The sequence below is a fragment of the Arthrobotrys flagrans genome (assembly GCF_004000055.1).
Source record: "Arthrobotrys flagrans strain CBS H-5679 chromosome Unknown unitig_8, whole genome shotgun sequence".
NCBI classification, from domain to species: Eukaryota; Fungi; Ascomycota; class Orbiliomycetes; order Orbiliales; family Orbiliaceae; genus Arthrobotrys; species Arthrobotrys flagrans.
Genome location: NW_027137553.1, coordinates 2,248,156 through 2,264,685, shown reverse-complemented (window position 1 = coordinate 2,264,685; position 16,530 = coordinate 2,248,156). Strand labels below are relative to the sequence as shown.

Sequence of the window (16,530 nt, the reverse complement as noted above, 5' to 3'; positions counted from 1 at the left end):
TTTCAGCTGCGCGATGATGTACCTTTCCTGCGAACGGAGCTGGTCTGCTACAAGTTATGAGGCGGACGATTGGAGAGACCCACAATGGCTGTTCGTCCCGAACGATCCAACGTGCTCCCATAACCGCCCAGGTTCCACACCCAGGCCGCACGCACGGCCTCAACCGCCGCCTAGCTAGTCTTGAGATTCTCCGAGCGAATGCTTGCCGTTTAGTTTCTTTACTCGGTCGCTCGTTCCCACGTGTCCTTCATTCCATTCCTTCAGCTTCGAGCTCGATCATGCTCAGACAACCAACTTGACTACCGTTGTTACCAGATCTCCGTAATCGGGCACACGAGACAAAGCAGAAGAAGGGGAGCAGGAAGTCGGCCATTGCTGAATCAACGCTCTCTCCCACCCGGCAGCCATGAGTTCTTCCTACAAAGATGAGGCTCGTGTGCCTCTCCGCGCAGGACGTAGCTCTACCGACTCCGGTCGTCCATCCCTTGATTCCGATGATACCGACTCTACAACCTCCCTCGTACTCGAACGAATCAACCCGTCCGATGATACCGGACCCCGTCGCCGTCAGCTGGATAACGGGGATTTCGCCCCGTACGATCTCGATGATGCAGAACGCGCCTTTGAAAAACGTGACAAGCCGATGGAAGGGCGGATACGCAGGATGATTTGGATTCTGGGTGCCGTGCTTGTCGGGAGTTGGTTGTTGGCCATGGCCGTGTACATCATTCGCGATTGGAAAACCACCGGCTCACCTGGTGATCCGGAACAAACCAAGACCACCAAAGCCGGGAAGAAGGTCTCGTTGAATATGGTTATGTCTGGCCAGTTTTCGGCGAGACATCAGAGTATTAAATGGATTGCTTCGCCGGATGACGAAAAGGACGGGTTGATGCTCGAAGAGAGGGGTGATGATGGATTCCTGGTCGTCAAGGATGTCAAAGATAAGGCCTATAGGAAAGTTCTGATGGAGAACGACGCTCTGCCGCTCCCTAGCAGCTTCGGCGGTGCCACAAAATATGCTTCAAAGGTGTGGCCGAGCCCGGATTTGAAACTGGTTTTGGCTGCTGCGGATTACACTTCGAACTTTAGACATTCGTTTTATGCGACATACTATATCTACGATGTTGAAACCAAGACGACCATTCCACTATACCCCAAGGATTCGGAGGCGGTGATCCAATTAGCCGTTTGGGCACCTTCCAGCGGCGGGGTAGTGTTCGTTATGAATAACAACCTATACTTGCGAAAACTGCCTGGCGATCAAGTCGTCCAGATAACCAAGGACGGCGGTACGGAATACTTCTACGGGGTCCCGGACTGGGTTTATGAAGAAGAAGTCTTCGGCGGCAACACTGCAACCTGGTGGAGCCTTGACTCAAAGTTCATTGCTTTCTTACGAACGAACGAGACCCAGGTCCCGGAGTATCCGGTTCAATACTTTGTCTCTCGACCTTCCGGAGACACCCCAAAAGCTGGACTGGAAAAATATCCCGAAGAACGAAGAATCAAATATCCCAAGGCCGGAGCTCCCAACCCAACCGTTGATATTCTCTTTTACGACCTCGAAAAGGATGAAACCTTCACGGTCGCCATTGAGAATGACTTTAGCGACCTCGAAAGGCTGATCACCGAAGTCACTTGGGCCGGAAATAACAACGTTCTCGTCAGAGAAACGAATCGCGAGAGCGATATCCTCAAGATGGTTCTCATCGACGTAGGAACTCGTAAGGGCAGGATTGTGCGCGAGGTGGACGTCAACGCCATCGACGGCGGTTGGTTCGAAGTCTCTCAGCACACAACCTTTATCCCAGCTGAACCGGAGTTTGGCAGAGCCAACGATGGATACATTGACACTGTTGTGCACGAGGGTTATGATCATTTGGCCTACTTTACACCGCTCGATCAAACCGAGCCGATCCTTCTTACCAAGGGTAACTGGGAAGTTATCGATGCGCCATCGGCTATCAGCTTGGAGAATCAGAAGGTCTACTTCGTTTCCTCTCAGAAGTCTTCGATCGAACGACACATCTACAGCGTCAAGCTTGATGGCTCCGAGCTCACCCCGCTGACCAACACATCGGGTGATGGCTTTTATGCCGCCTCGTTCAGCAGCAAGGCCCGCTACGCCTTGCTCTCCTACAACGGCCCCGGAATCCCATGGCAAAAAGTTATCGAAACGGACCCTAAATCCACATACGAGGAAATCATCCAAACCAACGATAACCTCAAGGATCTCGTTTCCCAATACGAGCTACCCACGAAACATTACTCTACCGTCAACATCGATGGGTTTGAGCTGAATGTCGTGGAACGTCGCCCACCGCATTTCAACCCGAAGCTCAAATACCCCGTCCTCTTCCAGGTTTACGGTGGTCCGGGCAGCCAGCAAGTCAGCAAAGAATATAGAGTTGACTTTCAATCATATATCGCCGCTACGCTGAACTACATCGTCGTCACGGTCGACGGCCGCGGTACCGGGTATATCGGACGGAAGGCTCGGGTCATCGTCCGCGGAGACCTCGGGAAATGGGAATCACACGATCAGATCGAAACTGCAAAAATTTGGGCAAAGAAGAAGTATACCGATGAAACCCGTTTTGCGATCTGGGGGTGGAGTTACGGTGGCTTCATGACGCTCAAGACTCTTGAGCAAGATGGTGGCAAGACCTTCCAGTACGGTATGGCGGTTGCACCGGTCACGGATTGGAGCTTTTATGACTCGATCTATACCGAAAGATACATGCACACCCCGCAACATAATGCCAAGGGCTACGAAAGCAGTGCGATCAACAACGTCGACTCTTTGGGCAAGAGTGTGAGGTTCCTCGTGATGCATGGGGTGGCAGACGATAATGTGCATTTCCAGAACTCGTTGACGTTGTTGGACAAGTTGGATCTTGCGGGTATTGAAAATTACGATGTGCACGTGTTCCCTGATTCGGATCATTCGATTTATTTCCGTGAGTACTCCCTTTTTTTTTTTTTTTCTATTGTTATAAATCATACTGACGGCTTGGTATAGATAATGCGAATAAGATTGTATACGACAAGCTAGCAACATGGCTGCTCAAGGCATTTAATAAGGAGTATTTGAAGCACAACGACGAGCCTATCCCGTTAGAGAAGGAGGTGACGGATAAGCTGGAGAAGAGGGGATGGAGAGAGAGGGCTGTCGTTCTTGATATCTGATATTTGGCAAAGGGTAGGCATATGATTTGGGTATGATGTATTATGGGAGCTTTTTTTTTTTTTGCATGTTATCGACCAAGGTTTTGTCTTTCCGTCATCTCGTTTTTGGTACGATCTGAGCCTTTAATTCGTTGATGTATTATATGATTGATTCATTTTGCAATCTTTGATAGTAAAAGACACCGCTTTTGTGAAATATCGTACATGTCGAAATATATAAATCGGACCCTGGAACGCCACCCCCTCAGTACCTCTATCATACAATCTCCTCGAACCATCCCCCTCTCACGATGCCTATTTGCCCGTCTACCTCTCTTTCAACAACTTGTTCCTCTTCTCCCTCCTCTTCAACCTCTCCACACGCTTGGCATGCATCTTCGCCGCCAACTGTTCGTATCGTTCCTTCTCTTCCTTCGCGGCTCGTTTGTCTTTGATACTCTTTATTCGTTGTTGGCGGATAGCTTCCTTCTCGGCCTTTAGTTCTTTTTCCTTAGCTTTGACGATCGAGGATTGAAGACGGTCGGCTTGGCGGGCTAGGTAGGTTTTCGATTGTTTGGAAGAGGAGGAGGAGGAAGCAGTCCCGGGTTTGAAGGGGGCTTTGGGGAGTTTCCATTGTTTGCCTGGGTTATAGTCAGTTTTGGGGTTTCTATTGGTAGGTAGGTAAGAAAGGAGTATACCATTCTTGCGAATTCCCTGAGCGGGGACGCTGTCGGTTGTGGGGTCTATTATTTCGGTGGACATTGTAGATGAATGTGCGGTAGACGAGCTATGGTCCTGCGACAAAGCGCAAACAAAAAAAATAAGTTTACAAAAGTCTTGGCGGCTTTGGAAGATTAGATGATCAGATTAGATTTCTTCAACCTCACCTCAACACAATCCAAGGATCGGATAATGCAACCCCGTAATTCTAGAACTCCGTTCTGCAACCTGAGGGACTTTTTTCTTTTCTTATCCAGGGACCGACTTCGCTTCGGATCCACATGTAAACCTGGCGCATAAATCGAGGCGTTTTTTGTGCGACGGTGTGTGTATATGAGGCATATAAACCAGTTCCCAAGCTTCTTGCTATAATTTTTTGTCCTGTAGGTTCTTTCTTTTCTATTGCCCCCCCCTAGTTTCAGGAAAATTTCGTCTGAAATGACTCGAGTATTAAGCTTTTTGTGATGCGACCACCGGATAATTTGTACTTTATTAGGAAGAACATGTGAAGCGATATGGCTTTGCTTGGAGCTCTGCAGCTTTGATATAAAAATGCACGTCCTCCTGCCGATGTCCAAATCCTCCACCACCATCGCCGTCATCTATTACGTCCATACTTCCGTACAGTACGTGGGGTTGAAGTTCCAGAGATCGTAGCTTAGCTAATTGCTTTACAAACCCACTATTATATCTTCATCTTCAATTTACCAGGTATACGTACCCGAGCCGCCTTTCCTCCGAACAAGAAAAAAAAAAAAAAAACTCTTTTTTCATCCGCCCCCACAAATAAAAACTTCCGAGGAAGTACAATGTTCACATCGGGAAGCTGAAGACGACATACACTGAAACGCAAAAAAGAAAGGGGAAAGGACGGCAAAGGCCGATCACCCCTTGACCGTGCTGATATCATAATCAATATCAGTCCTGGTGGAGGGTTGGCGGTTTTTAGCTAGACTTTTTTTTTCTTTCGCTTTCTGCTAAGGAAATATTTATCTGCGGATCTAATCTACCCGTCCCATCAATTGTCCCATTTTTTCGAACTAGTTTCCAAACGTTCGATATATATTTGATTGTTCTCAAACAATGGGCGAAATACTCGAAACCACGACCGTTGCCGCCAAGGACGGCCATGCGGTCACGGCTATAAAGGATATTACCTACGGCTCCGTACGTAACTATCCCAAATGCTTCCTGTTACTTTTGACTTACTAATTGTCCTATTTTCATAGTTGGCCGGCATGGTAGGCAAATTTATCGAATACCCTTTCGACACAGTCAAAGTCCGATTGCAGACCCAAAACCACTTCAAGGGACCTCTCGATTGTTTCGCACAGGGTTTGAAGAGCGATGGGATAACCGGGTTGTACCGTGGTATTGCGCCGCCGCTGGTGGGGGCTGCAGCTGAGAATGCTGGGTTATTCTTCAGCGTACGTTCCGTACGATCTATCCCTTCGATGATAAGTGAGACTGACGATGTTGCGATTCTAGTACACGATCTCCCAGAACGTCCTCCGCAAATCCTTCTACCCTTCCTACGACTCCGAGCAAAAACTCCCAATGCCGGCATTGGTCACCTGCGGCGCCATAGCCGGTGCATCCTGTAGTTTAATCCTAACCCCCATAGAACTCATAAAATGCAAAATGCAGGTGCAAGCCGTCCACCCACCGCCGGAATCCAGCAACGCCAGCATGTCACCAAAATCTACATCAGCTGCTACCGCTCCCACCCAAAACCGCTCTTACACCACTGCAACAATCCCTGCTACCGCCCTCCCAAAACCCCGTTACGCGGGTCCGATAACCCTGATAACCGAAGTCATAAAAGCCCACGGCATCCTCGGCATGTGGCACGGCCAAACCGGCACTTTTCTAAGAGAAACCGGCGGCTCGGCCGTCTGGTTCGGCGCGTACGAATACGTCTCCCTCGCATTCCGAAACCTCCACCTTTCATCCACGGGAATCCCAAAGGAAGAAAACACGGCAGGAGAAATGATGATAGCCGGCGCTTGTGCGGGGGTATGTTACAATGGAGTTTTGTTTCCCGCGGATACGATTAAGAGTCGGATGCAGACCGCGGCCGTCGGAGGGGTGGGGAGCAGACAGATGGGGTTTTGGGATACGGGGAAGGATATTTACAGAGGAAGCGGAGTGGGGGGGTTGTACAGGGGATGTGGGATTACGGTTTTGAGGGCGGCGCCGGCTAGTGCGGTTATATTCTTGGTGTACGAGACTTTGAAGGCGAGGTTTTGAGGGTTAATATTACGAGGGAGAGGTAATGGTGTATAGGAGATACCCGGTGTTTATTCTTTCTTATGACCTTCTCTACGAAGAAGGGACAAAAGCTTTGTGTGCGATAGAAGGTATAGACTTCACATGTACCGTTTTCTTTTCTTTCCTACAGCGGCGTATTCGATTGAACCATCATTTCATGTATAGATTATCCTTACCTCAGTTGACATTCCGAGCATCTTCTTCGGCGTGGATATCATTATGGAGTTTAATGCCTTTTCTTTCTTCCATCTCTTTTTACCTCTAGACACGAGACAGGTACTATCTCGCTACCAAGGAAAGGAGGGTCCAAAACGGTGCCCTGCTCGCAATTGGTCCTGGTAACAATTATCACTGTTCGAACATGCGTACGAATGATTCACAACTCCAATGAGATCAAGGCATGCGCATCCGGTTTTAATTTCGACATGCCTGCGCTCAAAAGGACGACAGCCGAGAACTCATGGATCATTTGCACCATATAAAGATTCCATATCAACCCCCAGAGTTTACCATGAAAGGGTGGTCATGGCTGGTCAATCTATAATACCACAAAGTCAACACAAAAACATGAACATACCTGCTACGCCTATAGTCTAGACACAAGAGCCGAGGAGTCTCGCGACCCCATCCCTCTCCCCCGAGCTCCTCCTCTCGATCTTCCAATACCTAAACTTCCGCACCACCCTCCGCCTCCTCACCCTCTCCAAACACCTCTATCCTCCTAAAAGAAACGTTGTGGACCTCTATCGGCTTCACCCACGGAGGCTGCCGTGACTGCGCCGACTGCGGTGTTTCCGATTCAAGTAATGATAGTCAGGGAAATCCCTACCCACAAGATTTAAAAGAAGGGGAAGAGGAAGCGAGGGATATCTTTGGGAGTAAGAGGAAACGGAGAGATATCTTTCGAGGAAGGGGGAGCGGGGGAGGCTTGCTGAGGCGGTCAAGGGGGATCCGGAGGATGAAGCGGGGAGGTTTGGATGGAGGCATACAAAGAGTATCACGTTACACGGATCGAGTATTTCGTTTGAGAAGGAGTCGGTGGAGATGTTAGTGGGGTTGATCGAAGCCGGGAAGTCGAGGCCGAGATATGTTTATCCGGATCTCAGAGGTACCCCCATACCCCCTTTCTCTCTATCAAAACTCCAAGATTTTAAGATACAAGATCTTTTCGCCTTCATCGGCTGTGATACAAACATGTGAAAATAAAAAGACAACAGAGAAGAGACCACCCCAACACCCCCACCTCCGCTTCCCTCGACTCCACAATCCAAACCTCCCCCCTCCTCTCCCTGAAATCCTACTCCTCCTCAAACCCCTTCTTCGCATACGGCATCCGCCTCCCCCTCACCAACCTCACTGACCTCAACCTCAGACGCGAAAGTTGTTGCGAAATACCACCGGGTTTCGTGAGGTGCATCATGGAAAGTAATAAAAGAGGGATCCATGCAAAGGATTTATGATTACGAGACCACATCTGTAAGAACCGAGTGTCAGGCTGCGCTGAGGGCTAGACTCAGGAGTTATGATGGAGAGGTATCACCCGAGTGTAGACGGAAGTGTTGAGGGATGAGAGGTTCAAGGAAGAGTATATTGGGAATCGCTTGAAGGTTTTATCGAAGGAGGGGAAGGTGGAGATGTGGGGCTTTGATGAACCTTTACTTGACCACTTGGTAATTGAGTATATATGCACTAGCTTATAATGGACAAAGATAGCGAATAGGAATCGACGATAGATAACAACGCTGAATCTCAATGGTGTAGAGTTTATAAACAGTACATGCAGGCTACCGTCAAGCAAATAAGCAAAACAAGTACAAATCATCAACGCTACAAGTGCAGCCGGTACATCTACATCTAAACGTATAGTTACACATGCATGCAAAATACTATTACAAACAGCCATAGCCTCATGAAAACATTAGAGATGAAAGATCCCATCCATGGCTCCCAAAGAAAGGAACCGCACAAAATACCTTACCTTACTTCCACCTCCCTGAACCCACCCAACCTTCCTACTTTGACTTCTCGGAACCCTCGCCATTCTTCCCAGAACTCTTCTTAATCTGATCCTTCAACCCCATAATCTCCTTGGTAAGCATCGTAACCTGGTTGTGCAACTGATTATTCTCATGACCACACTCCGCCAAAGACTCTTCGTGTAAACTCGCAAGTTGCTTCGCATTCTTCACATCCTGTCTAAGCGTGTCGATGGTTTTCCTCAGTCCCGCATTTTGGGCTCGAAGCTTTTCGGCTTCTTTGGTATTAAAAGATTGCGATCCGTTTCTGAGGGGGGTCGGGGTGGACGGGACGAAGGGCAGTGATGGCGGTGGAACGAAAGACTGCGATGGCGAGACAAAGGACTGAGTTGCTGGGATAAAAGATTGTCCTGGTGTCATGGGCGGTGGCATCAGTGGTCCTCTATTGGTGTTTTCGCTGTGACCCTGCTGCCATCGTTCAAGCTGAAGACTTAGTTCATCGCGTTCCCTACGAGCCATCTCGCGCCTAAAAAAGCTTTGTTAATATTGTATCCCTAAAGCAAAGAAAAAGTTTTTTTTTTAAAAAAAAAAATAAAAAAATTTATAGAATTAGGTACTTACCCTATATAATATCCTCTCTGCTTCCCGTACGACTTCTTCAATATCTCTCTAATATCTTGAGCAAAATCGGGATGCAATGGCCCACCGGCACGCTTCAATACTTCAAATATTTCATCCGTGATATCCACCGGGAGGTTAGCTATACTGCTACTTGGCGATCCCGGTATCCCCGTATACCTTCGCGGTGTCGATGGGGCCAAAAGACCGGTTGGAACGGCCTTTCCTTCGAGTGGAAGAGCGCCATTGGATGGTGCCGTGGTATAGGATGCATTTGACAATAACCCCCCGGTATGTGAGCCATTCCTCGATACTCCGGAACGCGGTCCCAACGGATTATCAGGATCCGAGGCCGGAAGTCTAGAACTCGAAACCGAAGAGCCAATACCACTCGGCTCAGGAACAGGAGGCAGATGCACGGGTCCCCTGGCCATGTCCGCTTGAATGAGATGTTCAAGGTCCGGGAAGTGAACCGGATCAACGCTATCGAACACCCATTGTCTCGCATATCTCTCTTTGGCAGACGAAGACATGGATCTGGTATCCGGATATTGGTAAGCGATAGGTGGGGTGTCGGCCACCGTTGATTCCGTAGACGGAGGGATATTCGAAGCGCCCGTGGTAGCAGATGGCGAATCGAGCAAATGCTTGCTAGGTGAAGTATTGCTCTTCGTTCTAGCGATTTTGCGAGGGCCTTCCGAGGGTTCGTCCGCGTCCGGGAGGGATTGGGGATTAAGCGGCGGGCTTGGGGCCCCGTTGGCGGGGACGCTGAAGTTATCATCTTGGTTTAGTTCTCCTAATGCATCTTCGAAGTGTGTATCCCCGTCGCTATCGGTATCGAAACGATTAGGAGAATCGTCTCCTGCGTCGTTGCCAATATCAGATGGTATGGATATAGCATCATCCTCCGCCCCGCCGTTCAATCCTTCCGCATCCTGTTCTTTGAATATAACAGGTGCCTTTCCTTTTGCTGCTATCGACGACGATGACTTTTTGGTCGAAGGCCCTTCGCCAGCCTTGCCCCGAGCGAAGCTGTCTGAAATCTTTGTTTGTTTAAAAGTACGAGATGGCGTCTGTTTGTTGGGAGGCATTTGTCCGTTGACCAGTACTGCTTTGCGTTCGCGATCCCTTGCTTCTTCAATCCATATAAAAAAACTACATCCGGATCGGGGGCCAGCTGTTAGATTTTATTGACCTTTTCCCTCTACACTTCCAAGTCCTCGAGTGAGGAGAAGGAAGTGTTGGAAGGAGGTCAGAGGTGTCAGCCTTGTCCATAGGGCCATACGGAAACCAGGGTTGATACAACGAGGCGGAAAATGGGTCGGCCGCACAAGACGGCTCGTCCGCACGGCAGGATGCGGTCATGTATGAGCAAAACCTACATTTTTTGCTACAAGTCCAAACTGCGCACGGGACCCGAAAAACATTCCAATATTAGCAAAGATTCAACTTTTTTCTCTCTTGGTATTATGGATGGTAAAGATGGGGACTCGGGTATAATCGAACGTATACCCTGTTGATTGCTCTGCACTTGCTCAGGTGGCGACGCAAGTTCGAGTCAACGTAGGGACCCAAGGGAGGCACTCACATTGACGACCCTCATTCTTGCCCATTTTCCTCACTTTGTTAAGAACGCCGGGGAGTCTACAACAACCCCGCGAGAAAAGGCTTAGTATTTTCGAGTAATTTCGCGAGATGCGACAGTTCCCGTTTCATACCTGGGTGTACAATTACCTGTCATGCCCTCTTGTTAGCCGCGCGCGTTACATTGTCATCGAAATGTATAACGTGACGTTAAAATGTAGGACAGACCGACTGCACGACATGACCAAAGGTGTATTACGGAAGGCTGTAGACACGGGATAAAAGACTTACACATCCATTGATTCTTGACGAATATCCCATTTTTGTAGCTTGAAAGTGAGGCATTGGCGGGTTTTGGAGCCAGGGAGTCGACGGGAATATCGTCACCGTTCATGCCGGGTAATGTTGAATAGGTATCACAGTACCTCACGTACGAACAGAGGTAAAATGAAAAAGAAAATTGGAAAGAAAATTCACGACGCTGGCGATACAAAACGGTAACGACAGATGACGGCGACAAAGACGCTGGTGCTGATGCTGATGCTGATAACAATGGGGAGGAGAGGGAAGCTCAGGGAGAGAAGGGAGGAAGAAGTCCAAGGATTTTAGAGTGTTCAGCAGCAGGATCTGCCTTTGCTGAGGACGGCATATTCAGGCATGATTTCTTGAGGCTTGTTGCGACACCCCAGATGGCAGTCCTCACACTAACAAGCGGTCGTTTGAGGAGTTGGAGTTGGGTTTGGTGGGAGCTGAGGCAGCCTTGCTCGAGCTCGGACTCGTTCTGACCTCCCGGCAACACACTCCTCAACGCATGGTCGTGTGGTAGAATAACCTCTTACAGTCCCCTCCCATTGGATTAGATGCGAACCTATCGGTCGATTAGTCAGGAATATCCGGGGTATCCAAGCTAAGGAATCAGTACTTACAAGTAAGCTAGTGGGATCGGGCTCGCCCGTTTATCTATCGATATCCGGCCGAAACCGCCAACGACGGATTCGAGACATCCAACTAACTTTCCGCTCAATCCAGCAGCTGTAAAGCAATGGAATGCAGCCACGCGAACCATTTATCGTTCCCATGCGTAACATCTGACGTATATTACGTCGCATGGCGGGAAGAGTACGAAGAGGAGGAGGGAGTATATTAACTTCAGCCATGCCTCTCTTTCTTTCTCTTTTTTCTTCTCCTTTTTTCCTTCCCCGGTTGCAGTCGTTTCTATCTCCCACCCCCCAATAAAATACCAAAATTATAGAGGAAAGTGAAAAGATAGATAAAGGCTTGCAATCCACTCCCTAAAAAAAGAAAATGTCGGAAAATACCACCACCACCCACGGACTCACGTCCACCGAAGTGAAGACTCTCGGTGAACACGCTATTTCCGCCAAATCTCTCGCTTACTGTCCGTACTCCAACTTCCGCGTCGGTTGTGCTCTTCTCTGCGCGGATGGGAGTTACGTCCTTGGCGCCAATATCGAAAATGCTAGTTATCCAGTAACTATCTGTGCCGAACGAACTGCTTTTGGAAAGGCGGTTGTGGAGGGAAAGAGGGAGAGTGGTGGGTTTAGGGCCGTCGGTGTGAGTACGGATATAAGTCCACCGGCTTCACCTTGTGGGATGTGCAGGCAGTTGTAAGTTATTTCACTTTCCGTCTGGAGGTTCCGGATGGCTCTGGTGATGGTGATGGGGTTTGCTGATTGGGTTTATGGTTTTTTTTAGTATTCGAGAGTTCTGTGATTTGAAGATTCCCATTTTTATGTGGGATTCCAAGGGAGAATATGCGGTTATGACGTTGGAGCAGGTTGGTCTTCCCTCCCTGGGATGTACTGCTGAGCTTACTGCTGAGCTTACTGCTGAGCTTACTGCTGAGCTTACTGCTGACGATTGGGATTATATAGCTGCTGCCAATGTCGTTCGGGCCTGACCAGCTCCAGAAGCCGGATCCGAACCAGGGTAAATAAAACCCTACGATTGAACGGGGTTAACGTTATCGGTTGATACGAACCGGAGCTCTAAGCTATAGGAGGCCTGAAGTTGAGATGGGGCTGCGGACACGGAGATGCATTGAATTGTATTGAAAACACCCAGGTCAAACGCCCAACAAGGCCCAGGTTCTATATGGCGTAGAGATGTCGATACCAAAGAAGAATTGTATGATTACTAAGGCTACAAATGTGCATTGTGCAAGTCTTACTATAAAGAACATGTCGGTTAAAAGTGCAGCCATCGGCTGCTCTGCTAAAAGAAAAGCCAAAGGAAACATGATAATTAATATAAAGAGGACTAGACTATACAAGGAATGCCGCTTTTGGGTATATGGAAAAGGAGATAATAAAAGTAGAGGTAAAGAACAAAGGAGCACCGTTCTTCAGCTCAGATGTACAAAGGAAACAAAAGGGAAGAAACAAATTAACTGTTCTTGAAGCGCTTAAAGGATCCGAATTGTCAAAGTAATGAAAGTCCCGGAGGGTCCAATATTTGCGGGTTTATATGTGACGAGATCTTTGAGCTACGGGGAAGGCCATTGTTCGAATTCAAATTCGAACTTTTTTTCTCAATAGCCTACATTGAAGCACGGCTAGAGAAATAGCTGAAGCGAGTGTATGGGTAGAAGACTTATCTCGCCTTGCCGTTAGTAGCGCTTCCGTTAGCAGCCTTCTTCTCCTTGGAGGCTCTGAACTTGGCGATTTCTTTGACGACAGCGGTCTCAATTCTGCTCCTGAGCTCGGGACGGTAGCCTAGCGAGAAGAGGAGCTACGGTGCACAAGTTAGTTAGATCCAGCTATTTCACTTTCAAAGGCGGCTTTTAATCCGGACACCCACCTCGAACCATACGAAAAACGGAGCAAGGAAGAAAGCTTGGAAGATGTTATCCAAGAGAGCTACCACCAATGTTAGCTATCGTCGCTCAATACGCATGAAACTGACCCTCTCGGACAAGCCTCCAACCCCCACACCCAGGGAATACCCACCAGGACTGCGATGTTCAAAGGCTCCGTGCCCGATAAACTGGAAGATCCAAGACGAAATGTGCACGAGGATAGCAACCTTGTTCGCATCCATCCCGTAGACCTCGTGAAGGTGGTTCATGTACGCTGTTCCGGTGAACAGAAGCGGAGCGATCAGTGCACCGGCTACCGGTTCCATGAGGATGTACAGGATGGTATAAAGGAAGCAGGCGATCGTGCCCAGGTTGAGTGGGAGGTAAGGGATGTCTACCAGCGATCCCGTGTTCGTGCCCTGTTAACCTCGGGTTAGCATGAGACGTTTTTAACACGATTTTGTTAAGGGTTCTCTGGGGGAAACATACGAACAGGAAACCGGTCATGAGTAATATCGGTACGAATACCATATGAATCCTCTTGTTGACCTATTTTGACGACGAGGTTGGTTATCATGCTGCCGCGAAGTCGGAGAGTTTGGTTTATCGATAGTACCTTATCATGGTGGTAGGCACCGTACTGCGACAGAATGTTAGCTCGTAAGGTCACTTTTTCAGAAGTCGCGCGATCTCGAGTTTTTCCCGTCTCTTATTTTTTGCATAAGGAAGTTTAACGTACGAAGGTGAGCTGTTTCTCGAGGTCAAGACTGGGCATCTTGAGTATTCGATTAAAGTAATGCGAAACCGCTTAAAGAACCGGAGCTACGGGAAGTCGGTAATAAGGGACAGGAGAAAGATCGAAGACTTTGGAATGGAAAGAATACGAGACTACAGAACGAAGCCGGAGATCATGAGGAGGGAGAATGGACTGATCCAGGGCAACGGCATGCAGGAATTTTTCTGATGGGGGGCAGGACTGCAGGTGATTATGGTGGTTGTGGTAGGGAATTGAAGTTCTGGCAGCTAACTACCAGTTGGGGCCAATTTAACGACACCTCTCTCACCTTCTCATGATTTGATTCCCTCTCTCGCTCACTGGTCACTCACAGCAAATCCTCAACAGCACGTCAGCCTGTTCTAGTGCAATACCCTCGTACCGGCATATAGTATTGGGGAGTCAAGTACTTGATGCTTGTATAGCATGTACGTCCACGGTCCGGGGCTGGGCCGTTATTCGTTCGATGAAGCTACAGTCGATGCCCAAGTATATCTGACATGAAGATGGCCATGCGCATGACGACAGTACGATACATACATATGTACATACGCACTTACGTACATACTGCAGACAGCATCGGCTTCGGCAGGCCATCACATGGAAATTTATAGCTTCTAGATATAATGGCTGACAGAAAGGCTGGCTATTTGGGGCAGTTTGACATCCAACTGGCAGTTAGCAACTAGTGGAAACGAGCCGACTGGGGAAGAGGAAAAAAAAAAGCGGCCGTATGACTTGGTATGTTAGGATTCTGCGGGGTATTACAGGCTTGTCCGAATTAGCGACCGGAAACGACGATACGAACGGTATATCGACAGCATATGAGGCACTGCCCTATAAGATAGTATAGTATATCGTGCGTGCACGAGTGCTCAACCATGCTGTAATCTGATAGATCCAGATATCTGTATTATGGTGTTACGTAACATTGACTTGAACATCGTATTCAACCTCATAAGCCCGTATCAAGACTCGGTAATACTATACTGTACAATCGCGTACGGTATAATGTATGGATCAGGGGGGTCGTTCTGGGTTGTGCGTGGGGCAGCGCAGTTCTCGGTCCAGCCCAGTCCCGCCCGGGCACCTGCATGCTTACCTGCCCCAGCACCTATTAAGCGCGTCGCCAAATTTTTTTTTAAAAAAAATTCACTCGGTCCACAAGTCACAAGCCGGACCAACCAAACCCAGCGTTGCGAACGAACCCCCGTCACTCGTCTTCATCCACATCCTCATCTCGACACCCCGTCCGCAACCACCATCACCACCATCCCATCCCGGCCGTCGCATCTCGTCCGCCTGCCTCGTCGTCGGTCGCCGTTGTATGCGATACTCCAATCACTCCTTTTCAAGCGCGTAGCCGTCGTTCTATCCGACGTTTCCTCCCTGCCATTCGTTGATCGCTCCCATCGGTTCTGTCAGAGCCTCATCATATCTCGTCGACGTCCTGTCCGATCTCTCTTCAGAACTTTCCTACGGATCATCGTCATCGGATCTCGGATCAAGGAATTGTCTCTGAACACGCACTGCGCCTACAAGCCTAACGATTATACGATCATCCTGCCGTTCATTTCATCCCAAGGTGTTCTTTCCTGATTTTGCTTCGCCTTGTCCTATCCCGTCCCGTCCTGTCCTGCCCTTTGTCATCACGAAAGCTTCCCTTCTATATCGAATCCCGCTAGCTAGTATAACGAAAGAAGGATAAATCCCCTTGCAAACTTCGCGCCGGACGCAACTTATCTTCCACAGACACATTGCGCCCAACATGTTCTTCCTCTACGATCTCGAACGAACGATCACCCTCCATCCGTACTACTTCGGTCCTCACATGCGCGAATACCTCATCAATAAGCTTCTAACCGACGTCGAGGGTACTTGCACCGGCCGTTACTACATTATTTGCGTCCTGGACGCGTACAATATCTCGATGGGAAAGATTCTGCCTGGTAGTGGTCTCGCCGAGTTCACAATCTCCTACAGAGCAGTGGTCTGGAGGCCTTTCAAGGGTGAAACGGTATGCTGTGACGATTGTCGACGGTTTAACGGTCCTGTGATGGCTGATACGATCATCCATCTCCTCTGTGAGGGTTGATCGGGATATACAGGTCGACGGTGTCGTTACCGCCGTCAGCAAGCTTGGTTTCTTCGCAAATGTTGGCCCGCTGCCCGTCTTCGTCTCCACCCACGTAAGTACCTGAAACTTTCGGGAAGAAGACAGGGGAGTAAAGAAAAGAAAGAATCATCCATTAAACTCGGGGTTTGTCTTGCTTCGTTATAGCTTATACCGGCAGACGTAAAATTCGATCCGACGGCGAATCCACCTCAGTTCTCCGATAACGAGGGCCAAGTTATCGAGAAAGGTGCGCACGTTCGATTAAAGTTGGTTGGAACTCGAAGTGACGTCGGGAAGATGTCTGCCATCGGTAGCATCAAAGAGGTCAGTCGTCCCTCATCACCTTTTCGGTTACACTTCTGGATCTCTCCCTCTTTGCTAACATGCGAATATAGGATTACTTGGGGTTTGTCACTCGTATACAACCTACTACGAGACGCCTGCTAACGTACTACGTAGATGTCTGTAAATGGAGGGATCG

General features: G+C 48.8%; 7 protein-coding genes across 7 annotated transcripts; 4 read left to right on the top strand and 3 right to left on the bottom strand.

Annotated features, from left to right (window-relative positions):
- Window positions 1–406: 406 nt before the first annotated feature.
- Window positions 407–3,192, top strand: DFL_007163 (uncharacterized protein; the record flags this gene model as incomplete). Its single annotated transcript, XM_067636702.1, has 2 exons — window positions 407–2,963; window positions 3,026–3,192. The coding sequence occupies 2 exons, from the start codon at window positions 407–409 to the stop codon at window positions 3,190–3,192; spliced, it is 2,724 nt and encodes a 907-aa protein (XP_067488292.1).
- Window positions 3,193–3,498: 306 nt separating this feature from the next.
- DFL_007162 (uncharacterized protein) lies at window positions 3,499–3,933 on the bottom strand (the record flags this gene model as incomplete). Its single annotated transcript, XM_067636701.1, has 2 exons — window positions 3,499–3,812; window positions 3,870–3,933. The coding sequence occupies 2 exons, from the start codon at window positions 3,931–3,933 to the stop codon at window positions 3,499–3,501; spliced, it is 378 nt and encodes a 125-aa protein (XP_067488291.1).
- A 1,041-nt stretch (window positions 3,934–4,974) lies between these two features.
- Window positions 4,975–6,141, top strand: DFL_007161 (uncharacterized protein; the record flags this gene model as incomplete). Its single annotated transcript, XM_067636700.1, has 3 exons — window positions 4,975–5,058; window positions 5,121–5,318; window positions 5,380–6,141. The coding sequence occupies 3 exons, from the start codon at window positions 4,975–4,977 to the stop codon at window positions 6,139–6,141; spliced, it is 1,044 nt and encodes a 347-aa protein (XP_067488290.1).
- A 2,033-nt stretch (window positions 6,142–8,174) lies between these two features.
- DFL_007160 (uncharacterized protein) lies at window positions 8,175–10,734 on the bottom strand (the record flags this gene model as incomplete). The annotated part of the gene is made up of 6 exons (XM_067636699.1): window positions 8,175–8,664; window positions 8,760–9,933; window positions 10,139–10,159; window positions 10,345–10,400; window positions 10,475–10,490; window positions 10,632–10,734. 6 exons carry the CDS (start codon window positions 10,732–10,734, stop codon window positions 8,175–8,177), a joined length of 1,860 nt encoding a protein of 619 aa, XP_067488289.1.
- A 911-nt stretch (window positions 10,735–11,645) lies between these two features.
- DFL_007159 (uncharacterized protein) lies at window positions 11,646–12,298 on the top strand (the record flags this gene model as incomplete). Its single annotated transcript, XM_067636697.1, has 3 exons — window positions 11,646–11,968; window positions 12,057–12,138; window positions 12,236–12,298. The coding sequence occupies 3 exons, from the start codon at window positions 11,646–11,648 to the stop codon at window positions 12,296–12,298; spliced, it is 468 nt and encodes a 155-aa protein (XP_067488288.1).
- A 655-nt stretch (window positions 12,299–12,953) lies between these two features.
- Window positions 12,954–13,933, bottom strand: DFL_007158 (uncharacterized protein; the record flags this gene model as incomplete). The annotated part of the gene is made up of 6 exons (XM_067636696.1): window positions 12,954–13,091; window positions 13,161–13,219; window positions 13,310–13,577; window positions 13,648–13,707; window positions 13,775–13,798; window positions 13,898–13,933. 6 exons carry the CDS (start codon window positions 13,931–13,933, stop codon window positions 12,954–12,956), a joined length of 585 nt encoding a protein of 194 aa, XP_067488287.1.
- Window positions 13,934–15,701: 1,768 nt separating this feature from the next.
- DFL_007157 (uncharacterized protein) lies at window positions 15,702–16,518 on the top strand (the record flags this gene model as incomplete). The annotated part of the gene is made up of 5 exons (XM_067636695.1): window positions 15,702–15,950; window positions 16,042–16,122; window positions 16,215–16,373; window positions 16,445–16,455; window positions 16,509–16,518. The coding sequence occupies 5 exons, from the start codon at window positions 15,702–15,704 to the stop codon at window positions 16,516–16,518; spliced, it is 510 nt and encodes a 169-aa protein (XP_067488286.1).
- Between the last annotated feature and the right edge of the window lie 12 nt (window positions 16,519–16,530).